At 40.3% G+C, this 27676-nt stretch overlaps 1 protein-coding gene across 11 annotated transcripts in view; it reads left to right on the forward strand.

Moving 5' to 3' along the window:
* Positions 1–27676, forward strand: part of TENM3 (teneurin transmembrane protein 3) — a 1770339-nt gene that overhangs the window by 1401861 nt on the left and 340802 nt on the right. For all 11 annotated transcript variants that reach the window (XM_077279546.1, XM_077279548.1, XM_077279545.1 and 8 more), the window contains 3 exons: positions 8762–8884; positions 15001–15215; positions 27389–27599. In XM_077279546.1, the coding sequence (XP_077135661.1) occupies positions 8762–8884; positions 15001–15215; positions 27389–27599 (549 nt within the window). The remainder of the gene's footprint in view (positions 1–8761; positions 8885–15000; positions 15216–27388; positions 27600–27676) is intronic.

Genomic DNA, 27676 nt, shown 5'->3' on the forward strand with positions numbered 1-27676 from the left:
TCTCTTTCCAAAAAAACCCACGTTTCTTAATTTCATCAGCTTTGAAACATTTTCAAGAGGGAAAAATCTAAGTTGTTTATTTGTACGGTGGAGCGTCTCTTTATAATTAGAAAGCTAATGACAGGAAGGAATTATTAGCGATAGTTATCATTAGAAGATGCTAATGTGCAAATAACGAATATTACATAAATGTCTGGAGTCGGTCCTGGGACCTCTATGAATTAAAATTTATTGGGATGTTTCTGTTATTTTATAGTTTAGATTGTAGTGTCTGTTATTTCTTACTATTTCTTACTACACACACTTGAGCTGCTGCTGAACTTCTTTTCTGAAAAGAAACTGGAGCTTCCTGTCCTCTATTGATTGATTGAAAAGACATTCAGAAAGCAGGAGTGCAGTACCGGAGGTGTTAGGCCGGGGTCACACTTGCGAGTGCAATGAGAGATATTCAGCTGTGTGGACTTGAACATATTTTTCAGCACGCCGAAGCACGGTTAGCATGCGAGCATGCTCGGATAACGCCTTTTCTGAATACATTCACTCATCACTACTCTTGGGTTTGGCAATGGTGGTAGAAACACCCGACTTCACAGTCATTAAGACTAACATCCTATTTACCTCCGATACTAATATTATTAATGTTATCTATAAAATGATGCAGCACAGAAGGATACATTGGATTTTTCATTAATGGTTTTATTCTTCTGCTCATTGTACCACTATTTTAGGACCCTATAAGTTTGCATTCACAGTGATTCATGATCTCCGACAATCAGGTTAATGTGATGCTCCCCATTTTATATGCTGTAGAACAAAAAGACAATGAATGGTTTTTGGGGAAAAAGATTAGTTGGAGCCCCAGTTTCATATTAGAAGTAAAATGATACAAATAACAGATTAACAGATCAGTCCGGGAAGTATACTGAGAACTATGCAATGCTGGTGTATGGGAATTAGTGCATTTACATTGGGAAATTGCATTTTACCACCGCAATGTTGCACTTTGAGGGCAGCTGTAAACAAGGCGGATGTGCACGTTAGGATTTCATCACCGATTTCGTCCGGATTCAGATGAGCAGAGACAAAATCGTATGTTTTTCATCCAGAAAATTCAGATGATATTTTGTGTTTTGTCATCCAAATGCAATGTGCATGCCGTCCGTGTGCCTTTTTTTTATATTTAGTGTGGTATGCCATCCGTATGTCTGCGTTTTGTATCAGAAGAAGAAAATCTCCAAAGTGACATTTAGTAAACACTCATCTACATGGACAGTACTGTAATACTGTGCACAGATCTGCAGAGAAAACCCACAGCTTTTCTATTACGTGTGACTTTACACTTAGGCCGGGGTCACACTTGTGATTGTGTTGCGAGAAACTCATTCGAGTCTCTCGCATCAATACCCAGCACTGCCGCCGGCACTCGGAACCGGAGCGTGTGGCTGCATGTATTTCTATGTAGCTGAACACTCCAGTCCGAAGTGCCGGCGGCAGTGCCAGGTATTGATGCGGGAGACTCGCATCACACTCGCAAGTGTGACCCCGGCCTTAGGCTTAGCTTCATCATTGCCTTGCTGAGCAAACCTAAAAAATGATGAGGCTTCAAAAACTATTGGTGTAAAAGTGGTGCAAAAGCCATAGTGAATTTGGTGCAAGCATAATAATTCCTAAAAAAAAATGCAGTAAGAATGCGGAATCAGGGGTCCAGTGTGATAGTCTTTATTTCCGTACTAGTGGCTTAGTTAAGAGATTTATACTTTTTTTTGTAAATGAGAACATCTGGATGAACGTGGGCCGGACTTGCACTTTTTATTTGGATCTGATGTGAGCCGGGATCACACATGCGAGAAATATGGCCGAGTCTCACATGTTAGACGCGTGTGGCTCCATGTGTTGCTATGCAGCCGCACGCTCCTCTCCTAAGTGACGGCGGCAATGCCGGGTATTAACATGCGAGACTCGGCCGTATTTCTCGCATGTGTGATCCCGGCCTAAGTCCTTTTTTGTCTGTGCTTTTAAAAGCTAAAAAAAACAAACTACATTTTACAGTTTGAGCAAAGTGAAGGACATTTCTGTAATCTCATGCTCGCGTTGCTTATTTTTTGCTTGTGGGTTGTACCATCAAAGAATTATTTCATATCTACAGTGTGTCAATTTTTTCAGCATATTTCACCCATTATAATGAATGGGAAAAAAACATGTATTAAAACCATCAAAAACGCATGTAAAAACATGTAAAAGATAAAAGACAAAAACACTCAAAAGCTCAATGTGTGCACATACCCTTAGACTACCAGTAGACAATACACACACACTACGGTCACTAGGTATAGAATGGAATATAGGCAAACAGCCTATACTGAGAAATGAAATAGCCGTAGAGCATAGCTGAGATGTACCGTATTTTTCGGACTATAAGACGCACCGGACTATAAGGCGCACCCAGGTTTTAGAGGTGGAAAATAGGGAAAAAAATATTTGAAACAAAAAAAATGTGGTAAAATATTTAATAACATAAATAACATACTATTATATGTGGTGTTATTATATATAATAGTATATTATTATGTTGGAAGCTGCGGGACCAGTGTGGTGTCTGTGAAGTACGATATGAAGACGCTGGAGGGTGAGTATAAGGGCTCATTTCCACATGCGAGGCACACGTCCGTATCTCGCATGTGGAAACCAAGCTCTGGCGCCGGCACTTTGAAGCGGAGCTGTGCAGCTCCATGTGTTCCTATGCGGCTGCACGCTCCGCTCTGGAGTGCCGGCTCCACAGCTTGGTTTCCACATGCGAGATACGGATGTGTGCCTCACATGTGGAAATGAGCTCTAAGAATGGGTGCACAGGGCTTATAGTGAAAGCACCACTCCAGCACTGCAAAATAACACTGGAGTGCTGCTTTAAAATCCCATGGGAGAACTATAACTCCCAGCATGTCCTGCAGATCCTATGACATGCTGGGAGTTATAGTTCACCAAAGGAGTGGCAGAGTGCTTTATTGTGTTTTGTAAAGACTGACCTCTTAATTGTGGCAGCCAGGCAGCCTGTGGTGAGGTAAAAGCTGGAGCATCCCATGGCTGCACACACACAGAGCCCTCCCTGTTGTTGTTGCCTTTCCACAGCGCAGGACATAAGAGGAAGCTGCAGATTCTAGGTGGGAGTCTGAAGGACCTGTGATGTTGTCAGAAGAGGGAGGGCTCTGAGCTACCATGTGATGCTCCAGCCCGCCCACTTCTGACATCACACAGGTCCTCCCTGTGCACCAGACAGCTCAGCGTCCAGCACAGGCAGGTAGACAGCGATCTCCTGGCCCCTGCTGCTGCCTCCTCCCCCGGACACACAGATTCTCCCCGGAATCAGTGCTGGGGAAACTGTGTGTCGCTGCTTAAGTGCAGTATTCATTTGCTGCTCCCCGCTCACCGCTCAGCTGATCGGTGGGCGGGGAGCAGCTAATAAATATTCACTGCACTTAATCAGCGGGGCTTTCCCCAGCAGCTGATTCCGGGCAGCGGGGACATCCTGAAGTGGGATAACAGTGCGATCCCACTCGCTGCTGCCCCCCTCCCCACATGCTATATCCGTACTATAAGACGCGCCCACACTTTCCTCCCAAATTTGGAGGAAAAAAAGTGCATCTTATAGTCCGAAAAATACGGTACATACGGTAGAATATAATGTGAACTTGTAGAAATACTGCTGAGAATTGTATTTCCATACATGCCATATTTGATTTCTAGAGCCTGCAGTAGTAAAGTGCGCTCGAAGATGACAAGTTTTTATCTTCTACATCTGTACGCATTATTAGACATAGTGTCTCTTTACAGTGTATGTAGATTGTTTTTTTATTTAGTTGTTAAAAAATACTGGCTTTTATATATGCATGTTAATAAAGCCAGTGCTATCCCGCCTGTGCTTTCCCTATTCTCTCCTGCTAGCATTTGCTTATTCCCAATCACGTTACCATCTGTGTGCACACGTTTTCGGGAGGTTTTTTTGGCCAGCTGTGCATGTAAAAATGGAGTATTTCCCTGTGCAGTCCTATGAGAAGCAACACTGCTGATTACAATAGCCCACACTTTATCAAGGTGTGACAGATACAGATGGACATACCAAAGCCCCAAATAGACCTATACACTCCAACAAACAGCACATACACACAGCGGGAAACTCCAAACAAAAGCTAATTTATGGAAAAATATGTGTTCCTAATCAAAGCCGGGCTCTGCTGGGAACCATATAACACACAGTAATCCGTACATGCAGATGCTTTCATCTTACATTACCAATTTGGTACCATTCCAAACACTCTCATCCTACCTTATCACCCTGTGTGAGCCCGCTCACCGCTGGAGTCTCCTGCTTCTACAATGTGCTTCTCTACAGGCCCTTCAGGCAGAGGCAGGAATTCCTATTCTGATCAGATGGAGCACAAAGGACTCACTGACCTGCTCTGAAACTTAATTTCAACATCTAAAATTGATATACTGGTTGACAAAAAGAACAATTAAACATGGTGTAGACTGACAGGTTTCCTCGTGTACATGAAAAGTCCTTGAATTTACTGTACCAGTTGTGGCAAACACATCACACTGACGTTACATAGTGGTGGCAGCACAGATAAGAAATATTGGACAAAAGGTAGAAAATAATTGGACATGGTAATAATACTTGTAATTTAACTTCCCCCTGTTTCTTTTTATTCCGCACTTTATTAGTAATATCTTACATTTCAATTCATCCAGCTTTTTATTAGAGTCTCCTCTAGCATTTGTAAGAATGGATTTACTAGTTACGTGTTCTAGAGACAGCATTTACCAACAATTGCCATAACCAGCAGCATCAAATGTAATTGTCACAAGCAGGGCTAAGGAGACAGTAAGCCAAACCTACCTCTATGACTACGACTCCTCGATGTCCCCAAATTCGACTCCAACTTCGACTCCATGGCTCATGTTTAAGTGATGCATTTACTGTAGTAAAATGGTAACATCAGGCTTGCCATCACCATTATGATACAATAATCAAGCTTTGTAGATAGAACCTAAAAAAAAAATTATTGAAATACAGCAGTTCTGAGATGAGTGCAGACATTCCTTCCCTGTGGTTTTTACTCTGATCTGCAGAGGAGGACATTCACTACTGGGCATGTGCATAAAGTGCAGCACAGATTCATCTCAACTAAATGCCTAGATACTTAGATCATGAACAGAACAGACATTTATAGGACATTTAAAATTCCCAAAATTAGTCATTTCCCAAATTCTTTTGAAAACATTCACAGCACGTCCTGTATTGTACTACTGTACCCAATTTATTATATATTTTAGGAGTCATTCTCAGTACATTTTATTCCGGCTCCACCAAGATGGACACCGACTCCACGACTTCAACTCCTACTCCACAGCACTGGTCACAAGGTTATATGAGCAGTGCCTTAATAACTATTACCTGCTAAAATTGTATTATTGATTGGTATTTCATTGGCTATTTGAAAGGTCCACCCTGAAAGGCAGAACGGGAACTTTAGACCCCAAAAGACTATAGACATTAATCTATAGCCTGTAAAGGGCAATCAGATTGCAGGTTGTTGTACCGCAGTCTACTGAGGGGTGTTAAAGGCACTAAATCTGTATGCTAGGAAAGAATTACTATTTGGGCATTAGCCAGTACCTGAGGGTTCATGGCTGTGGTTACAAAACTTGCTAAAGTGCTAAAAAGTGATACATGCTTGCCGAAACCAAGAAGTCTGCCATAGCTACAGTGATTGAAAGGACTGTGAGCTTTAATGCCCATCTACTCGGATAACACTTGATCCATTCATCTCTGCAAGTTATATTTAGATGACTCCTGTTGTTAAAGACATCAAATCACATGATAACATTTTCATATTGTTATGAACCATGGGGTCTATATCCAGACTTGTCACACACCATTCTGCTTAGGTGGTCCAAGAGTACTATTGTAAAAGGGTAACTTTTACCTCTACATAGGGATCTGACTTTTGTTGCACAGGCCCCTGAATTGTGTCCACGGGGTACCTTCTGTCTGGTCAAGTAGAGGGTGGTTTGGTCACTTAGCCAGTTAAATGAGAGACAAGACACAATCTGAGACCAGAGACATAGGCAGGGGAATAGCCTCAGTCAGATTCAGGACTTCAGGCTAAGGATTAAAAGACTCCAAGGGGCTAAAGAGCAGAGAAGTAACTTCAACAGTCAGGTCAAAATACAAGGGGTCTGCCCAACATAAATGAGACAAGGAGCAGAGATTATATTGCAATAACTGCCTGGGGACAAGGTCATACAGTGATTTTAATAGGGCAATGTGTGTCCCCATTAGCTGCCAAACTCATGACATCATAGGTCATCTGACCAGCTCTGGTGGTTGTTTGGTCAGGAGGATGTAATAGACATAAATGATTAAGAAATACTAAGTAAATAGAGAGGAATTATTCCCCTGTATAGGAATCACTAAGAAGGCTTGGCTGGGCTGTCAGTGTGCTGTGCTGTTCGAGAAGAGACCTCTCCTTTGATGGAGAAATGGCAGACTGCATTAGCTGGGCAGTGAGCGTGCTGCCCAGCACACAGACACACAGCCGCCCACAGGAACGAAGCAATGGCAACTGACAGTGGAAAGGAGCGGCAATGGAACAAGGGAGACATGTTACAATTTATTTTATTCTATTACCTTCTCAGCTCCTCTTTTAGATGCTGATACATAAGAACTGTAACCAATGCAAAAAAAGAAGAAAACTACATATAAAAATGACTTTGATATTTTATGTATTGTAATTAATGATGAGCGAGTATGCTCGTTACTCGAGTTTCTCCGAGCATGCTCAGGTGGTCTCCGAGTATTTCAGCATGCGGCAAGATTTATTTTATGTTGACGTAGCTGCATGACTTGTGGCTGTTAGACAGCCTGAATACATGTGGGGATTCCCTAACAAATGGGCAATCCCAACATGTATTCAATCTGTCTAGCAGCCACAAATCATGCAGCTGCGTCAACATAAACTAAATCTCCAAGCACTAACAAATACTCATAGACCACCCGAGCATGCTCGGAGAAACTCGAGTAACGAGTATACTCGCTCATCATTAATTGTAATATGTTGTACTGTACTTTATGTATTAAACATGGCCATATGCTTTCCTGGCCTGAAGCATCCTAAAGTTTACTGAACCAATAATTTTGGGGGGCAGAGTCCTTTTTCATTTCATAGCAAATGTGTTGGGTTCTTTGCCAATGATCCAAACCTTTGAGACTTGTAATTTATGACTGTGGTCTGGGGTATGATGAAGCTGTCTTGTCCAAGTTGGAGGCATTATATATAGCAAAGTGAAACTTACAAGTTACTTTCTGGCAAATGTTACATTTCAGTTTTCTTTTACATCTATTTTAAATGTGACACTTGATGTCTTCTAAACATTAAGACTTCTGCTGGGAAACAATTCAACATATAAACAACATGAAAATGCATGTGATTTTAGCTTCCTAGATGTTGGGCCAGTGATTTAACATAACTCTGTTCCTTACTCCAACTTTCCAATTTAATCTTTCCAAAATCACAATCCCTCACTTATACTAAGTACTTGCCAGCAAATAAAAAGCACGCTCAGGCCAGCTCAGCAGAAATTGCTTCAATAAAGCGAGCAGTCGATATGATATGGGAGAAATGTAAAACTGAAATTGAACACAGTAAAACCAGAACTACGTTCAGATACAATTCAACCACTGGAATTAAGTCCGGCAGATGTGAAATGGCCTCCATTAGTAGGAGCGATATTACGTTCCCTGGAACTTGTGCCGTTATGTCTCTGTTTGCTCAGTAATCATACTCTCCGGGTTTTAATTTAGGTATTTAGTGAATGTACAAATATCAATTATTTGTTATGAGACATATACAGATTTGTAATATCAATATTGCATTTCCAGTGAGGCCTCTCGCCATACGTATCCCTCCTGCTGGATCTTAGTGCAGAGCATGGTTACAATATTCTGAATTAATCTTTTAATAAAATAATTAACAGTGCCCGAGAGTCTAATACCCTAATTCATCCTGTACATTTCTATAAGGCCATTGGAGGAAAGGCAACTGTGTTATATCTCAGGGTAAAAAAAATGACCTCAGAATTTGAGATCTAACAAAGGGACTACCAAGTATATTTTTCATATTCAGTAATTTGGTTTTAATGTTTGCATCTAAGTGCAAAAAGAAAAGCAAAAGGTTACTTATGGTACCTTAAAGGTCAACAATATTAGATTTGTTGGGGGTCCAAGACCTGGCACCCCCGCTGGTCAGTTGTATCTGTGGTTGCCTGAAGAAAACTGTGTATATAGCTGCCACAGGACAGCTCTGTGCAATGTTTAGTGGTCACTCACCAATAGTGGACCTCAACTCCTAAGCAAGTGAATGGGGGATGCAGCTGAAGTACGCGGGAATGGCCACTTAACAGCTTACACTGCTGCATTATTCCACAGCAGATTTTAGCTGATTGGTGGAGGTGCTGAGTTTCAGATCCCCTCTGATATGATATTGATGACCTGAGGTAGGTTATCAATGTGTTAAGACTATCAAAGAGACATGAGATTCCGGGAAGTGTTCTCTATCACAATGAAGGACGGTGCACACCGGGGAATGGATCCCGTAAAACTAGAGGTGCAGGAGACAATCGGTCCTGTGAACATCGCGTACAGCTTACATCAGGTTAGCACGTCTCAGTTTTTATGTCTTATTCTGAATTTTTTCTCTTTCAGCCATGCATCTGTTTGGCCTCAACTGGCAGCTACAGCAGACTGAAAATGACACTTTCGAGAATGGAAAAGCAAATTCCGAAGTGGTGCCAACACATACTGTATATGTGCCCGCCGGCGATAATGGTAAGAAATTGCAGCCACTTATTTATAAGTAATTGTTTGCTTTTTATTAAATTTTCCCGTGAAATCCTTTTTACTACAACCCAGTATTACATTTGTTTTCTAGAATAGCCCATTAACCCTGTAATTAATGCTGTTATTTTTAGTAGGTTTCATAGACAGCTTTACTTTACCGTGGAAATCCGCAAAGTAACACGGTAAAATAAAAGTAGTATATCATAAGATGGAAAGGTTACAATTACCATGAGTTGTGAAACAAATCCAGTACATTACTATAATGACTACTGCTATGTTCATAACAAATAAACATCCTCTGATCCATTGTATTCTCTCTCACCTCCCCCAATATCTAAGTCTACTTAGAATGCACTCTAATTTACAATATCTAAACATATCTCCAGTATTTAGGTCATGTGCTACTTATTTTTATATCCTTATATATCTGTTCTGCCTCTCTCCCTATTCTAGCAGTGTTTATTTTCAGCTTTCTCATTGTTAGTGTTCACCTACTGAGTTCAGAACTTTAGGCATTGTTAGAGCCGGGTTGCTTAAAGGCCAGATCCGTCCTGTCCTCAGTGCAACAGGATCCAACTATCACCAATTAAATCTCTGCCTTCTATATTTCTGTCTGTCCATGGTCCTCATCCTGGACAATGACAAAGTACAAAGTGCCGTCACAAATGCCCTACTTTGTCTCACTTACAGGGGAGGACACTTAGATCTGCCAGCAGGATTTCACACCCCAAACTGTTTATATGTGCAGGTAGCTCTTTCAAAGACAAGTCCAGCAATACTTAAACATGGCCCGTCCGATCCTCTGTTACTGAGAAATCTCCTTTGCCTGAAGTCACACAGCATTGAGGATGTCAGTCATCCAGAACGAGGTGGTGCTGGGTGGGAGATAGAGCTGGAGTGACGGAGGCTTCAGATCTACAGCCTCATTTGCATATACGTTCATACACTGATTTCTCAGTAATAGATGATAGATTGATTAACTTGTCTGTGAAAGAGCTATATGCACATGTAAATAGTCTGGGGGTGAAATTCTGCTGACAAATTCCCTTTAAATATAATGATAAAACATAGGAGATGAGATTCTCTCTGAAGGGTCTAGGTATTTTCCTCTCTACTGTTTTGCATCAGGTGCAGCATCAGAATTGTTTTCCAGGGCCTTCCATTGATGTCATTTATGTCAATACTGCATGCATACCAAGGAGCAAATACCGTATACCAAAAATGCACAAATTAGCTCTTAGGGCAAAAGAGACTTTTGTGCAAGTTCCACCTTTGAGAGATAGTTACCCTACAGTATAAGTTATTGTTCGATCCTCGAAGGGGGCTGTCCACTACTGGATGATCCTTGAATGAGGATGATCCCTTTTCAATGTACCCTACATGCTGATTAAAATAAAAAACATACACTTACCTACTGGATCAATGCTCGTCCACAGCTCTGAATCCTGTGCCCCCAGCAATTTTGTGACACTGTGTATGTTACGTGACACTGCAGCCTATCATCGGCTGCAAACAATGTCATAGGATTACAGGGGGACACATGACTCAAAGCCAAGGAGCGCCACTGATCCAGGAGGTAAGCGCTCCTTTTATGTTTTAATCCTCACTTTGGGTACATTGAAAAGGGGGAGGACCAGTAATGGAAACCTTTAAGAATTTTTGCAGCATAATCAGGAATGAATACAAAGCCTGAAAGTAGTCTACAGAAGGTTTAGAGTGCCCTCATCAGTAGAGCATATTCTGGTAAATGAGCTCTTCACCAATGAAGGGCAAGAACCTCGGAAACAGGTTGTGTATAGAAGACTTTCCTGCTTAGGATTTATCTATTGACATACTGTATAGGGTAGCTACTAGTGATGAGCAAGTGTGCTCGTTACTCGAAATTTCCGAGTATGTTCTCAGAGTATCTTGGGTGTGCTCGTTGTTCGTAGATTATGTTTGAGTCCCCGCAGCTGCATGATTTGCGGTTGTTAGCCTGAATATATGTGGGGACACAAACATAATTTACGAGCACGCCCAAGATACTCTGAGAGTACCCGAGCATGCTCGGAAAACTCGAGTAACGAGCATACTCACTCATCACTAGTAGCTACCTGTCCTAGGTGGTACTTTCAATATAGTTTATTTCCTTTTGGGAAACAGCTAATTTGCATACTTTTTTCTCCATACCCAGCCGATCAGTTCAGTGGGATTGTGCATTTTACTATGAAGATGGCACTATATCTGAGCTAAAGCTTCATAAGTGGTTTCCGTTCTTTTTCATATAAAGGGTTAACCCCCTTGTATCGCCCTCTCCAAAGTTGATATAATATTGTATCACTTAAAAGAATATCGATTCACTTCCTTTTACCAGAAGGTCTCCAGTTACATGCAGGTTGCTGCGTCTGACAGAATCTCAGCTGTGTGAAGTTATGTCGTGTGGTTATTTGCACACAAACATGTAATATGTTACCTGAAATCATTCCGTAGTGCTCATGTTACATCCAAGGTTATGTCATGGGGTGATGGCATGCTATTGATTGTCTATATATATATTTCACCTTGCTGGGTGACTTACTGATTAGAGCGACACATTTTGCAGTCTGCTCTCCTCCAGACCCCAGCGAGTTTCCTTAATGGTTTCCTCTGCACATTAGCAATGGATGTACCTGGCCAAATTATTCTGCATAAATGTGGCATATGTGTCAGTGTTTGAACAAGTGATGATAACTGCAGATATGAACTCTCTGCTCACAATCTGCTATTACAAGCATTGAAATGAAATCAGCAGCCCGTTATGTGGCATACCCTACAGTATGACTCCTGAATTCTAAGCAGTTTTATATTCCACTGCCAGTAATACAGACGAATGCACATTAATCGCAGAATGGAAATGCGTGGGCTTCATAAGCAAATTCCACATCTTGGAGATGGCCTCTCAGGCACTAGAGTCTTGATGCAACTTCTACCTCAGCACCTTCTAATGCAGTGATCTCCAACCTCTCTTACCTTGGGAGGCACATTCAGTTCAGAGAGAGGGTTGCGAGCCAAATCCAGAGTCACCGCCTTCCCCGGATTGTGACATCCTGCTCTTCCCCATCACAGTAATGTTACCCAGGCCAGAACTACCATTACTGAGATAATGACGGGTAAAAGAGGCATTAGTTACATCTTTGTTACATCTTGGGATTCCCACCTCACCCATTCAGTATTCTCACATAGAGCACTCCCACCATACTATCAAATCCATTTTCAGCGTCTAATCTGCCTGCTATCTTATCTCCAGTTTACCATACTTAATTTATTGTGCCATCCTTAAGGCCAGTATATGGGCACCCAGATCTGATCATTGGCACGATTGCTCTCAAAAGTCACCATCTGGAAACCTTCCTTTAAAGAGAATCTGCCGAAACATGAACCCTCCAGATCCGTGTATATAGGAACTGATTAATGTATTCCTTGTTATCTACTATCCGCTGTTTTATTCCAGAGTAATCCACATGATTCCTAATATGTAAGAGATGTAAGAGAGCTGTTCAGGACTATGTGCTGTACATAGGTTTTCCTCAGAATCTGCCTCCAGAGCTTATTTTAAATAAAGAACGTATCTGAACCGAAATGGTATCATTAAAAATGTCAGCTCGGCGAGCAAAAAATAAGCCCTCCCCTGACCCGAGATCCAGAAAAATGGAGACGCTACGGGTATCGGAAAATTGCGCAATTTTTTTTAGCAAAGTTTGGAATTTTTTTTCACCACTCAGATAAAAAATAACCTAGACATATTTGGTGTCTATGAATTCCTAATGACCTGGAAAATCTTCTTAATGGCAGGTCAGTTTTAGCATTTAGTGAACCTAGCAAAAAAGCCAAACAAAAAGCAAGTGTGGGATTGCACTTTTTTTCTAATTTCACCGCACTTGGATTTTTTTCCCGTTTTCTAGTACACGACATGCTAAAACCAATGGTGTCATTCAAATGTACAACTCGTCCCGTAACAAATAGGCCCTCACTTGGCCATAATGACAGAAAAATAAAAAAGTTATGGCTCTGGGAAGGAGGGGAGCCACGAAAAACAAAAACGCAAAACTGAAAAAAGCTCCAGGGTTAAGGGGTTAACACTAGAGATACAAATGTCCTGATTTGGTACACCTTGAAGTGGGGGGTACCTTTTACACTTTTTTTTATCAAAGTAGTGTTAACTAAGTACTTATGCTATTTACATGTACTATTACTATTTATTTTCTACAGGGTATTTGTTCATTTTGGTTTTTTTCTTGGATTTTATGCTATTTACCTGAAATTTCAACTACAGTAGGTACGGAAAGTATTCAAACCCCTTTACATTTTTCACTCTTTGTTTCATTGCAGCCATTTGGTAAATTCAAAAAAAGTTCATTTTTTTATTATTAATGTACACTCTGCACCCCATCTTGACTGAAAAAAAACAGAAATGTAGAAATGTTTGCATATTTATTAAAAAAGAAAAACTGAAATATCACATAGTCATAAGTATTCAGACCCTTTGCTCCGACACTCATATTTAAGTCACATGCTGTCCATTTCATTGTGATCCTCCTTTAGATGGTTCTACTGCTTCATTGGAGTCCAGCTGAGTTTAATTAAACTGATAGGACTTGATTTGGAAAGGCACACACCTGTCTATATGAGACCTCACAGCTCACAGTGTATGTCAGACCAAATGAGAATCATGAGGTCAAAGGAACTGGCCAAGGAGCTCAGAGACAGATTTGTGGTAAGGCACAGATCTGGCCAAGGTTACAACAGAATTTCTGCAGTACTCAAGGTTCCTAAGAGCACAGTGGCCTCCATAGTCCTTAAATGGAAGAAGTTTGGGACCACCAGAAGTCTTCCTAGACCTGGCCATCCAGCCAAACTGAGCAATCATGGGAGAAGAGCCTTGGTGAGAGAGGTAAAGAAGAACCCCAAGATCACTGTGGCTGAGCTCCAGAGATGCAGCAGGGAGATGGGAGAAAGTTCCACAAAGTCAACTATCACTGCAGTCCTCCACTAGTCGGGCCTATATGTCAGAGTGGACCGACGGAAGCCGCTCCTCAGTGCAAGACATATGAAAGCCTGCATAGAGTTTGTTACAAAACATAAGACACAGTCCCAGACTATGAGAAATAAGATTCTCTGGTCTGATGAGACGAAGATAGACCTTTTTGGTGATAATTCTAAGTGCTATGTGTGGAGAAAACCAGGCACTGCTCATCACCTGCCCAAAACAATCCCAACAGTAAATCATGGTGGTGGCTGCATCATGCTATAAGGGTGTTTTTCAGCTGCAGGAACAGGACGACTGGTTGGCATTGAAGGAAATGTGAATGCAGCCAAGTACAGAGATATCCTGGATGAAAACATCTTCCAGAGTGCTGTGGACCTCCGACTTGGCCGAAGGTTCACCTTCCAACAATGAAACTAAGCACACAGCTAAAATAACAAAGGAGTGGCTTCAGAAAAACTCTGACCATTCTTGACTGGCCCAGCCAGAACCCTGATCTAAACCCAATTGAGCATCTCTAGAGAGACCTGAAAATGGCTGTCCACCAACATTCACCATCCAAACTGATGGAACTGGAGAGGATCTGCAAGGAAGAATTGCAGAGGATCCCCAAATCCAGGTGTGAAAAGCTTGTTGCATCATTCCCAAGAAGACTCATGGCTGTACTAGCTCAAAAGGTGCTTCTACTCAATACTGAGCAAAGGGTCTGAATACTTATGACCATGTGATATTTCAGTTTTTCTTTTTTAATACATTTGCAAAAATGTCTACATTTCTGTTTTTTTTCCGTCAAGATGGGGTGCAGAGTGTACATTAATGAGCAAAAAATGAACTTTTTAGAATTTACCAAATGGCTGCAATGAAAGAGTAAAAAATGTAAAAGGGTCTGAATACTTTCTGTACCCACTGTACATGTCAATGGCATTTCTGGAGGTGACAGGTTCCCTTTATGTCTCGAGTTCTGCAATGGATTACTGACTATATCTCTTTCCATAAAAGTGTTAGTGGCAGGTTGTACTATATTGTAATAAGACATAATACCAAACATTCTTTGTGTTAAATTGGGTAAGTGTCTATACTGAGAAATATTATTTTCTTTTAGGGAAATCTGGTGGCCTTGGACAGGAAAACAATACAATTGACTCTGGAGAGCTAGATGTTGGCCGGAGAGCGGTTCAAGAGATTCCTCCTGGAGTATTTTGGAGATCGCAACTTTCCATTGATCAGCCACAATTCCTAAAGTTTAATATTACCCTTCAGAAAGATGCACTCATTGGAGTATATGGGAGGAAAGGATTACCTCCATCGCACACTCAGGTAATGTGGACATTTCCTTATTTTTGCTCCCTCTTAATCACGACCCTGAAGATGCTGCTTTTCCATTGCATGTCTGACATCACACTGCATGCTGCTCCATCTAGCACATGTGTGAACGGTATGTCAGTCTGTGCTGTGGAATGATAGGATACCGCCTCAGCTAAGACAAGTTTATTTTTATACTGCATGCGAATTAAAGTGGAAGATTAGGGCTGGTAAACAGGCGCCATCTGCACTACTAGCAAGGAGTTATAGTACAGAGCCGTTTTGTTTGCCGATTTTCTCCCAGTACTGAGCTTATATAACTCTTTCCTTAGCTTTTCCGATTTCTCTATGTGTGTACTGACTCAAAGGAAAGAGCAATAAGAGTAATTGTAACACGTTACATTAAAGGCTGATGTCCCAGCTACTGATGATGTCACTGTCCCATTGGATGACATCACTAACGGGCTAAATCTGATTCATGAAAGTATGAATCACACTTAGAGGGAAGTGAAGGGGAATTTAAAAGGGGATCTGTCCCCAGATTTCACAATTCAGAACACCTATTTTATTAAATAAGTCTTTTAGACCTGAGGAAGTTGATATACTTACTTTGAAAATCCATATCAGAATGGCTATATAATTCTTTTTGGAAGGTTTCCTTCTAGGTGTTAAAATGAGCATTTTAGTTCAGTGAAATACACATTATACTATTATACAGTCATTGTGACACCAAATTCCAATGTGAGTACATCAGCCTCATCAGATCTAAGATATCTACTTTATTATGTGTGCAGTTTTTGTATTGTGAAAACTGGTGACAGATCCACTTTAAAGGGGTTGTCCGGGACTGAATATAGGTTACATATATAAAATCAGTGGGCTCCCACACCTAGCACCCCCATTGATCAGCTGAGCATTGTTACGCAAACAAAACTAAGTGATGTCCTGGGCTGATGTGATTCACCCAATAAATCCCTTAGTTCCGTCTGCTGCCGGGGTAGTTTTCAGCTAATCGATGGGGGTGCTGGGAGTTGGACCCCCACCAATTTCATATTGATAACCCATTCTGTGGATAGGTCATTAACAGTTCAACCCTTGACAACTCCAAAGGAGAGTTTCCACCCAAATATCTCTCTCGTCGGCTGACACGGTCATTTCCGATGCCCACGTGTCCTTACGTGAAATATATGACAAATGTACATCGCTTTCCCCAGGACTGTGTCCACTTAATTGTGCAATATTGATGATGCGACCAATCCTCAGTCTTCTGTTCTGAATGAGACAGTATCATCCTGTGATGGACACTGAAATATTATCTGGCAACCAAGATTATTTATAGAGTTGTCATTTAGCCAAGATGGGAGATACTGATAAATGGGATTAGATGATATTTTTCTCCTGACAGCAGCAGTGTATGAGTTCTACATTACAGTCGCGGTAGAAAGTGAATGTCTGTGCATGCGGACAGATATTGTGCTGATATTTGTCACTTTTCCGTATTTGACAAATGAAAATAATGCTGGTGTATAGCAGCAGAGAATGGAAGGGTTTGTCTATGTAGGAATAACCTCGTCTTACATTGCGGCACACACAGGAGAAGTTTGCTGCCTAAAACCATGCGTAAATGCTGCATTTCTTTCTTTGTTGCTTATTTTTTGTTCTGTAAATCTGCTGATTTTAACAGTTCAAGCAAAGTGGATGTAATTTCATGGATACTCATACCCACTTTGTCAGCTTATCCTTGTATACTGCAATTTTATCAGAAACCAAGCAAACCTGTATTGTTTCCTTTATATATGGGAAAGTAAAAGTGTGACGTGCACAATGACAGTGCGCTCTATCCCTGGCACAGATCAGTAGAATGAGCCAGCAACAGAACACCTCGTAAGACGCATACCCAGATTGCAGAAACCAGCGCCACTCACACAAATTACATCACTTGCGGGGGCATCACTGGTCATTGCATGTCTGGTATTTTTATTCTGTTGCCAGTGAGAGAGCACACTGTCATTGTGCACATTGCACAGTAACAGAGCAGAGCTAGACCCTAAAATGATGGTCACCGATGATGATTCGTTTCCGGTAGGGGGCAGGGCTGCAGCAGTGGCTAAAGCCTCTGTCCCCTGATGATGCTTTGTTTAAGTGTCCCAGCATGCACTGGCATTCTCAAACAAAGTGTCATCAAGAAGGAAGTTGTAAAAAAAAAAAAAGCAGAGTAGTTTGGGAAGGATACGGAATTTTTCATTAACCTATATTAGAAAATAGTTTAGATTATGACATTAAAAAGATAGAAATTTAGAATGAAAACTTTTTTGTATTTCAGACCATTCCTTTAAAGAGAACCTTTCACCTCTCTTAACATGTGTATTTTAATATTCACCATATTATATCAACCCTGGAACCTCTATTGTTCCTCTTGGAAATTTTATTATGGATGTTTTATTGGATATTTTATTCCTCTTTTCCTCGTTGCACTCTTTCGTTCCTCTTTTATGCCTCTTGGAAATTTAGGAATACAATTCCAATGGGCGTGGCCACTTGAAGGTGTGTCCATGCATAATCTAATACCGTCAGCACTGATTGGACAGCGCAAAGAAACACCCCCTACGGGTAACAATTAGACGCTAAATTATTTAGGTATTTCAGAGAGTAATAACATTTTGATGCAGAGTTATAAGAAAGGAGACCCCAGAATTGCCATTTTATGAAGAATACAGGTATTTATTAAAGCAACATGTCAGGACAGGGGACGGTTCCTCTTTAAATCCAACTGCTCACAATCCAATGTGGTTGAATTTCTATGTAGAGTAGAATTCAGCTGAGTAGTTTTACTAGTAATCCCGGCAGCCGGCACCCAGGAGAATGACCTACTGAATAAGATCGGGTCAATTGCTTTTACACATAATAGCATCATTTGCACACATGACTGCTTGCTCATTTTGCATTATATGGGATAGCTAAGGCTTCAGTAGATTTCTTGAATAATAATGTGTAAACGACAGTATAACACATACATACAGAAATTAATTAATGGCTGCTAGCTTTGTCCATGCAAGAGAAAAAAAACAAGTCCTCCATGACAATAGCTTTCCGACTTCTTTAGAGGAATCACATATACATCAGACAGGAATAATTGACACTGCTTGTCCGTTTCAAGCCAATCAATGCGAGACTGAAAGTCTTTTGTGACACTTGCTAAAATGTCAGGTTCATTGCAACACAAGGATCAATATGTTTATTTAAAGAGACTTTTGGAAATAACAAAGGATTTTGATGGCTTAAAGCAAAATGAAATGAAGGAGAAGATACTTCCTTTATATTTGCTGAATGTGATGGATTTGTTTCATTAATGGGAAAAAAAATGCTTTAAAAGACAAGTCAATCCAGATCACCTCCTCCCAACCTCATCATGTATCGGAATGACAGACCACCAGATGACTGCAAAGTGCTGACCAAGTGTGTGTCTTCCTCTTATTTTTTTATTCCATTCAGAGCGGAACAGCTCACCGTGTTTTGATGCCCTTGCATGTCTATATTGGTGATAAAGTCACTAATTCCAAGTCACCGTCTGAAGGGAATACTGATCTTCCTTAGCAAAAAGATAGGCAGGGTCAGTCGTATAAAAAATGGCGCCCTGAAGTCTTTTGTGGCTTAAAATGAATGTACTATCAGAAAATGACATTTTTTTAAATTAAGGTTTTTTTAAAAAATATTTAGAATTTTTTTTAAATTTTCCATTTCAAAATCTTTAAAAAAGTAAAGAAAAAGCAAAAAATATCCATAAACTATTAAACAGAAACCTTGCAATTTCCACCTTAGCCACTAGGCTTAATATTACACTTCCTGTTCTTTTTAGCAGCCACTTAGACATAAAAGTAATAATTAGCTCTGACCAGTAATGATTTGTGCAGAAGTATTTACAGCTCTGATTTGGGCAAAAGTTATTGTGAAGGGTGCGGGAAGATCTGTGAAATCACCTAAAGTGAATATTGGATCTGTGTTGTATATAGAGATGTTACCTTTCATTGTATTCCTGTCTGTGATGATAATGAGACTGCTGAACAGGGAATAACAGCCTAATATGGGGCTTAGTGGCCAGGGTGAAAATTGCAAGAATGCTGATTTTAAATATAGATTATAATATGGAAAAATTGAAATAAGTGTTATAAAAATGTTTCAAAAATACATTTAAATTTAAAAAAAAAATCTGTTTTAAACAATGTCTTCATGACCCTTTTCATTTACAAACCTGTACATATAAAATAATGAGAACCATCCATTGCCTAAATAACACTTCCCGACAATACTCAGACAATCATACCATATAATCTTCTCATGGCCAAATAAAACTGCTATACAGTGTATAAATGATAATTATCTCACACAATACTGGATATACAGCCAACGTACATCAGGGCAGTGGAGAAAAATTACTGCTTGCTTTCTTTCTGTTCTTTTGCACAACATTCAATGTAAGCCAGCACGTTGCAGACTGCTAAAGCTGACAGTAGGGTGAGATGGTTTTGCTCTCAGGTACCTCCTGCTAAAACAGCCTGAAAAGGTAGGAAGGTTTCACGGAACCATTCATGGTTAAAAAATATCCAAACAACATATCTGTTAAAATGTATGTGACTGCCACAAAATCAATGCAGGGTGAGTTATAACTTGGTGTCAGATACCCAGGGAAAAGCATCTGGAGACTGATCTGTTCGGGCCTTTTTGAACCTCATCAGCACAGAGCACGTGTGATATGAGCTAGATATAAGGGGAGTGTGTCTAGTGCGAAACAAGCTATAGAGCTACAGTTGACATCTATAAGACCTAAGACATTTTCATGGTGGCATCAGTAGTAGATTGATTTTGGAAAAATTTGCAAGTGATTTTTTAAATTATTTCTTGAAGTTCTGGCTGCAGGTGGAAAGCTCTGTGTAGACGCTCCAGGCATTATCACAATAGCCTGAAACAATACAGATATCTGCTGTGATGACGTGTGCCACAACCGAATTTCAATTTTACACTTGAATCCAAAATAATAAGAACGAATTTCATGACAGAGGGGGAAAATCGAAGAACCCCTCGAGCTCATACTTTTAACAACTCCATTAGCAGCCCATTATGAGCATACGTATCTTAGGTTATAAGTGTTTCATTTTGATGGACTTTTTTTTTTTTCAAATGAGCAAATTGCATGAGCACGCAGTATAGACCTTTTCAAGTGTAAATGAAAAAAAAGGCCCAGCCGACTTACCCTGCGGTGATCCATTACCGTCATCGATTTCAAAAACACATTTTAAGTTGTTTGCCAAGTGAAATCAGTGCGGCCATTGTCTGTGCTGAGTAAATAGTCCACTTGACCTGTTTCGTAGAAAGGCCTATGAGCCTGTCGTGTTATGTCAGGGAGGGAGCATTGGCTTTAATGGAGCATTATCACATCTCTGTATTTTTTTCCCCCAATTTCAGCCTCCTGTTCCTTACACCCAAACCTAAATGCATCATGCCTGAGGTTTCCTTTTCCATTTCTTTCCTCCCTAGGACTTGACAGAATGGATTTGAGGTTTCTATGTAGTTCATTTCACACAATACATAGATGAATGACAACATGGAAACTCGGTTACAGAAAGCAATAGGCATAGAAACAGAATAGTATATTATTGCTTTGGACGGTGATCCTTAAAGTTAATGGTTAGTGATTTTGTGCTATGAAGCCTGCATATTACCTGACAAATATTCTAGGAAAAAAGTTCTTGTTCTCATTCCATCAGGAATATGACGGTAATGTGTATCCGCCTCATCAGTCGGAGATGCTGGTAGAAAAGTTCTTGCTTTCTTTAACCCTTATCTTAGCAGCAGACTGAGTATTACCTGATATTTCAGGACTTGAGGAACCTTATGGTTAAGAATAAGCTGGCCAGAGGCCAATATACCGGTTTTATATGTTTTGTTTACTAAATAACCCATAGAATATTGTGTAATCTAATGATTTATTACCATTAATAATGACAATTTGGATAAAATAGAGATCTCTGTTCTGAAACTCTGAAGATTAGCCATAATTATTATGAACACAGATATATTATGTAAAAGTTGATCTAACAGAGCAGATTTAAACGGAACCTCTCATATGAAAAAATGCAGATATGGGGTTAATCTGCATGTTAATAACTTTCTGAACCTTCCTGGTGCCTGCACCGACAGCCCCGTTGCCGGGAAAAAATGTACTTTACTCCTCCCGTCAGCCTCGGCCTTTCAGTAATAAGGGTGGACCGGCTTCAGTCACCAGTCAGTACGTAGTAGTGAGCGGCGGCTGTAACCGTGCCCTGCACTGACTGACAGCCAGCTCAGCATTAGAATCGGCTGACAGTCAGTGCCGGGGACGGGTTACTGACCGGTGACTGAAGCCCCGCCATCACACTCCTATGACTTAAAGCTTGAGGCTGTTGGGAGTATGGGCATCGGGCAGTTCCAGAACACTATTAAACTGCAGATTAACACTTTATCTACAGGTTAATAGCATTTCTTTACATGATTAGTTCCCTTCAAGTAGAAAAGTTAAGGTACTGTTTCCAATAACATAGATATTTCCAATAACATACAGTGCCTACAAGTAGTATTCAACCCCCTGCAGATTTAGCAGGTTTAATAAGATGCAAATAAGTTAGAGCCTTCAAACTTCAAACAAGAGCAGGATTTATTAACAGATGCATAAATCTTACAAACCAAAAAGTTTTGTTGCTCAGTTAAATTTTTATAAATTTTAAACATAAAAGTGTGGGTCAATTATTATTCAACCCCTAGGTTTAATATTTTGTGGAATAACCTTTGTTTGCAATTACAGCTAATAATCGTCTTTTATAAGACCTGATCAGGCCGGCACAGGTCTCTGGAGTTATCTTGGCCCACTCCTCCACGCAGATCTTCTCCAAGTTATCTAGGTTCTTTGGGTGTCTCATGTGGACTTTAATCTTGAGCTTCTTCCACAAGTTTTCAATTGGGTTAAGGTCAGGAGACTGACTAGGCCACTGCAACACCTTGATTTTTTGCCTCTTGAACCAGGCCTTGGTTTTCTTGGCTGTGTGCTTTGGGTCGTTGTCTTGTTGGAAGATGAAATGACGACCCATATTAAGATCCTTGATGGAGGAGCGGAGGTTCTTGGCCAAAATCTCCAGGTAGGCCGTGCTATCCATCTTCCCATGGATGCGGACCAGATGGCCAGGCCCCTTGGCTGAGAAACAGCCCCACAGCATGATGCTGCCACCACCATGCTTGACTGTAGGGATGGTATTCTTGGGGTCGTATGCAGTGCCATACAGTCTCTAAACGTCACATGTGTGGTTGGCACCAAAGATCTCGATCTTGGTCTCATCAGACCAGAGAACCTTGAACCAGTCAGTCTCAGAGTCCTCAAAGTGATCATGAGCAAACTGTAGACGAGCCTTGACATGATGCTTTGAAAGTAAAGGTACCTTACGGGCTTGTCTGGAACAGAGGCTATTGCGGTGGAGTACGTTACTTATGGTTTTGACTGAAACCAATGTCCCCACTGCGATGAGATCTTCCCGGAGCTCCTTCCTTGTTGTCCTTGGGTTAGCCTTGACTCTTTGGACAAGCCTGGCCTTGGCACGGGAAGAAACTTTCAAAGGCTGTCCAGGCCGTGGAAGGCTAACAGTAGTTCCATAAGCCTTCCACTTCCGGATGATGCTCCCAACAGTGGAGACAGGTAGGCCCAACTCCTTGGAAAGGGTTTTGTACCCCTTGCCAGCCTTATGACCCTCCACGATCTTGTCTCTGATGGCCTTGGAATGCTCCTTTGTCTTCCCCATGTTGACCATGTATGAGTGCTGTTCACAAGTTTGGGGAGGGTCTTAAATAGTCAGAAAAGGCTGGAAAAGGAGATAATTAATCCAAACATGTGAAGCTCATTGTTCTTTGTGCCTGAACTACTTCTTAATACTTTAGGGGAACCAAACAGAATTCTGGTGGGTTGAAAGGTTGAATAATAAATGACCCTCTGAAAAAACTTCTCCCAATTTAAAAAAAAAATAAACAAAGAAATAACATTCTTTTTTGCTGCAGTGCATTTCACACTTCCAGGCTGATCTACAGTCCAAATGTCACAATGCCAAGTTAATTCCAAATGTGTAAACCTGCTAAATCTGCAGGGGGTTGAATACTACTTGTAGGCACTGTAGATTTATGTGCAACTAATCACTCGGTAAAGAACCTGCAGTCACATGTATAAGATGTTATTATGATAAATAGGACTATTTGAATATCAAATACATTTGATACCGAAGTACTAGAGAAAGAACTTGCAGAGTACCTCATTTTTTTATTATTTAATTATTGATCACTTAGTTTTAAATCTTTGTAATATACTCCATTACCTTATTTTGCTTCCTTCTCTCAAACACCATGCTGAAAGTCCTGTTTTAACTGCCTAGTTACGGTAATTCCTTTTTTGCAAGCTGCGTTACACTGCTGTTCTAGTAAGAATCTCTACTCATACATTTTATACAAGCACTCTCCATGTGAGCTTCTCTGTTCCCCTCCCCCGCGCACAAACAGTAACTAACAGTGACAGTATTTGTATATAGTGTTTTAGTACAGATTTTTGCTAGAGCAGCAGATCAAAGGAGCTTGTAAAACAACATGAACAAACAGCACATTCATAATAGTGCTTGAGAGAGAAGGAAGCACAATAAAATAATGCAGTATATCACAAAGATTCATAACAAATCAATAATGAAATAATAAAGTTTAATTGCACTATAACCATGGGGTATAATTGGTATAAAGTAAGCTAAGCAGCAGCACTCAATATCAAGCAGCAGCTGAATTCTAAGGTGTATAGAAAGAGACAATAATATGTGAGCCAAGTATAATATTGTCCATCGTTGCATACCTTATAATGCTTAATTTTGAATATGAATGCAAGGTAAGCAACTTAGTAGATTAATAAATAGGAGGGAAGGTCTTAAAATGTCTCTGGACCAACCCCAATAAGTTGTAATTATAGATATAGAGTTATAATTGCATAGTATTATGTTCATATGGTTCTGGAAGATAATATCTGACTACCGGGAGAGGTCAATAAGGATGGCTCTCTATCCCGGCCTTAGTGAAGCAGCGCTGCCCATATTATCATTTATCTTCCTCTGGATTAAAGGGAAATATAGAAATTGATGGATGTGTCTTTTTTTACAATGTTGTAATTATGTATGCCTTTGGTTTTTAAGCGCTCAGTCTAATATATTGGACAATAGGGCAAAATGCAATTATAGCAAGCAGGAACAATCAGTATGTGGAGCACTGAAGTGGTCCCATGGGCTACAAGAGCAACTTTGGGGAATGCTTTGACCCCCAAGTGTTTTTTCTTGTCTAGTTCGTCTAGTTCTGGATTCTGCCAGCCACAGTTATCTATATACATTATATTAAGTCCTAAATAGTGATGAGAGAACGTGTTCCGATAAGGTGTTATCTCAGCATGCTCGTGTTCTAACTGAGTGTCTTCCGCATGCTCGAAAAGTATGCTTGAGTCCACGTGGCTGCATGTCTCGCGAATATTTGACAGCCACAACACATTCAGGGTTCACCTATTTGTTAGACAATCCCTGCACGTGTTGCTGCTGTCGAACAGCCGCGAGACATACAGCCACGGGGACTCGAACATACTTTTCGAGAATGCCGAAGACACTTGGTTAGCACATGAGCATACTTGGATAACGCCATATCTGAACATGTTCTCTCATCACTAGTCCTAAACCTTTCAAGTAATCCATATGAAAAATTTAGACAATATCACTTGCCAATTTTTTTTTTAGAAAAAGGTGGCTTTTATAAGTCAATTCCATTTCCTATATCTTCTCGAAAAACCATAAAACTTGAGGCAACTGTGAGCCTTCTGGCACTTAATTGTTGGGAAGTTTAGTGGGGATGACTGATGCTGGCAGTGAGCGGTACCCTGCTGTTATTTTAGCCAGCCTAAATTGCTGCAGAACATTCCCTGGGAGAAGTTGAAGGGCTAAAGACCCAGACAAGCTAATGAATCTTCCACAAATCTGGGGAACTCCAGTTCTTTTCTGCATTGCTTTTATGAAATCCACGGGTTACATCTAGTTAACGGTGAGTTTTCTCGCTGCAAGGCCCTGGATATATTTCTATTTGCACAATGTACCTATCCTGCAGTTTCTCACCATGGAGAAGATTACAAATGATAGTTAATGTTCACAAAGCAAATAGATCCAGCAGGGTGGACGCATGTGAAGCCACCACGGCTGATTAACGGCGAGGTCTTTAGATAATGTTTTTGTTTTCAGTAGACGAATGTGTATAGAATAAGAGCTTCAACGGGAAAGAAAGTATTAAGTGACAGGACACAATTCGCAATGCCAGCCGGAAATAACAAAGGTGAGGGACAGGCCACAGCCAGACAGTCGCATATTAAAATGTACAAAGAACATTACCAGACACCAATTCCAGGCAAATGTCCTTGTCAGACCCATATTCCACCTGTTTTTCTCCTCCTCTCAGACTGAGCCTGTGAACTTGGGAGGATCACCACTGCTATGTTGAAACCTTAATTCTTGTTTTATGAGGTCACTTTTATTCCGACAAGGCCATTAGAGAGCGAGGATACTGAATGTGTGGGTGAAAAGTTATATACAGTTTACAAACTGTTTTACCACTCTCCAGAATAATTTAGGGGGGACTTTTTTATTTGTATTTTTTAAAAAATTTATTTATAGCGCCAACATATTCTTCAGCACTGTACACATCAGCCCAGTCCCTTTTGGGGCACATGATCTAAATTTTAAAATAAATCTATCACTTTTTGATGTGTGGAGGCAATAAACACAAACACAGGGGGAAATAAAAACTAAAATCCAAAGGTTAGCATCCTATACCATGTTAGTAAATCAGTCACTAATAGGAAATATTTTGTAGATTGTGACATAACTGTCTCCAGGCTCTTGTTTCCCAAGTCTAGAATATGGCTGGATTTATACTATGCAATTTATGGCATAAAAAAAAAACGCCGATAGTTTGTGTTTCGATTGATGGTTGCGTTATAGCCTGTTTGAACAGGTCAACTGCGATTATGAGGCTCACAGAATGAACAGTAATACATCATTCTGTGCAAAGAGGCTGACATTGCTCTCGTTAGCATAAATCCTGGTTACACAGGACAATGTGCTGTCAAGAACTGTATTTTTTAAGCAACCTTAAAAAATCATTTTGCAGAATGAATTAGCATTTTCTTTGTTCTTCAGATGAATGGCAGCCTGTTTCCACCACACGATTATCCATACCAAGCATTGTTCCCACTAGTGTAAATGCCCCCTATATCAGCAACTCAATATTTAATAATTAGATAGAATTGAAATTCAATAATAAATACACATGCTCATGACTATATTACTAATCTTTTATTTTCATATGATGGTTCAATCGGATACCCATAGAAGAAAGTACACCTATATGACCATACCTCAACAGCACCAATAATATTTTGTTTTTGCGGTGGACAGGAATTGGCAAGATATATCATTATACTGCTTGTAGCTGGACATCACTATTATTGTAGCTTGTGACAAGTTTTATTGATAATAAAATGTGCAGCTCATTTTTATTTGACTTGTACATTTCAGAATTTAGCTACAACGTATGACCATGATAGTCCATAAGATAAAGGAGATACTTGGTGGTGTGGCCTAAAGGCAGCCATACACATTAGACTCGTTGATGTTAATGGACAATTCCAAAAATAATGTAGGATTTTTTTCTTGAAAGTTAGCAGCAAATGATTATTTTATACAGATAGTTGTCAGTATATGGTACACAAATAATTGTCTGTGAAAGTTCAACCCACAGGGAATGAGTGTAGACATGAGCATTCCTACTTATTGTACAATATTTCATTTCCTGCTTTAATGACTATACATCTCAGCGTAGTTCATCATGAATGGCCACTTTGTACAACCATGATAGACAATGTAATCTGAAATGTGCATGACCATGTTGGCAGGACAATCGTTCATCAGACCAACTTTCCTTTAATGTTTGTTTAATCATCAACCAAGTACCCCGAGCACAAGGGTTTACATTCACACTATAATTCAGAATTGGACAGCAAATGGTGTTGGGATGGACTCAATTCACCCTGATTTATTTTCATTGCATGTTTCTAGTATGATTTTGTGGAACTCCTGGAAGGAAGCAGATTAATTTCAAGAGAAAAACGCAACCTGCTGGAGTCTGAGAAGACAGGACGCATCCCCAGATCTGTCAGCATTCATGAAGCTGGCTTCATCCAGTATCTGAACTCTGGCATCTGGCATATTGCATTTTATAATGATGGCAAGAACTCTGAGCCAGTATCCTTCAACACAATTGTAATTGGTAAGTAGCTGCATTGCTTTAGTGTCTAGTTTGTTTTTTATGCATTTTTAATTGTAATTCCATAATTTGGAATAGAA

This window comes from Ranitomeya variabilis, chromosome 1, assembly GCF_051348905.1.
Source record: "Ranitomeya variabilis isolate aRanVar5 chromosome 1, aRanVar5.hap1, whole genome shotgun sequence".
Lineage (NCBI taxonomy): Eukaryota > Metazoa > Chordata > Amphibia > Anura > Dendrobatidae > Ranitomeya > Ranitomeya variabilis.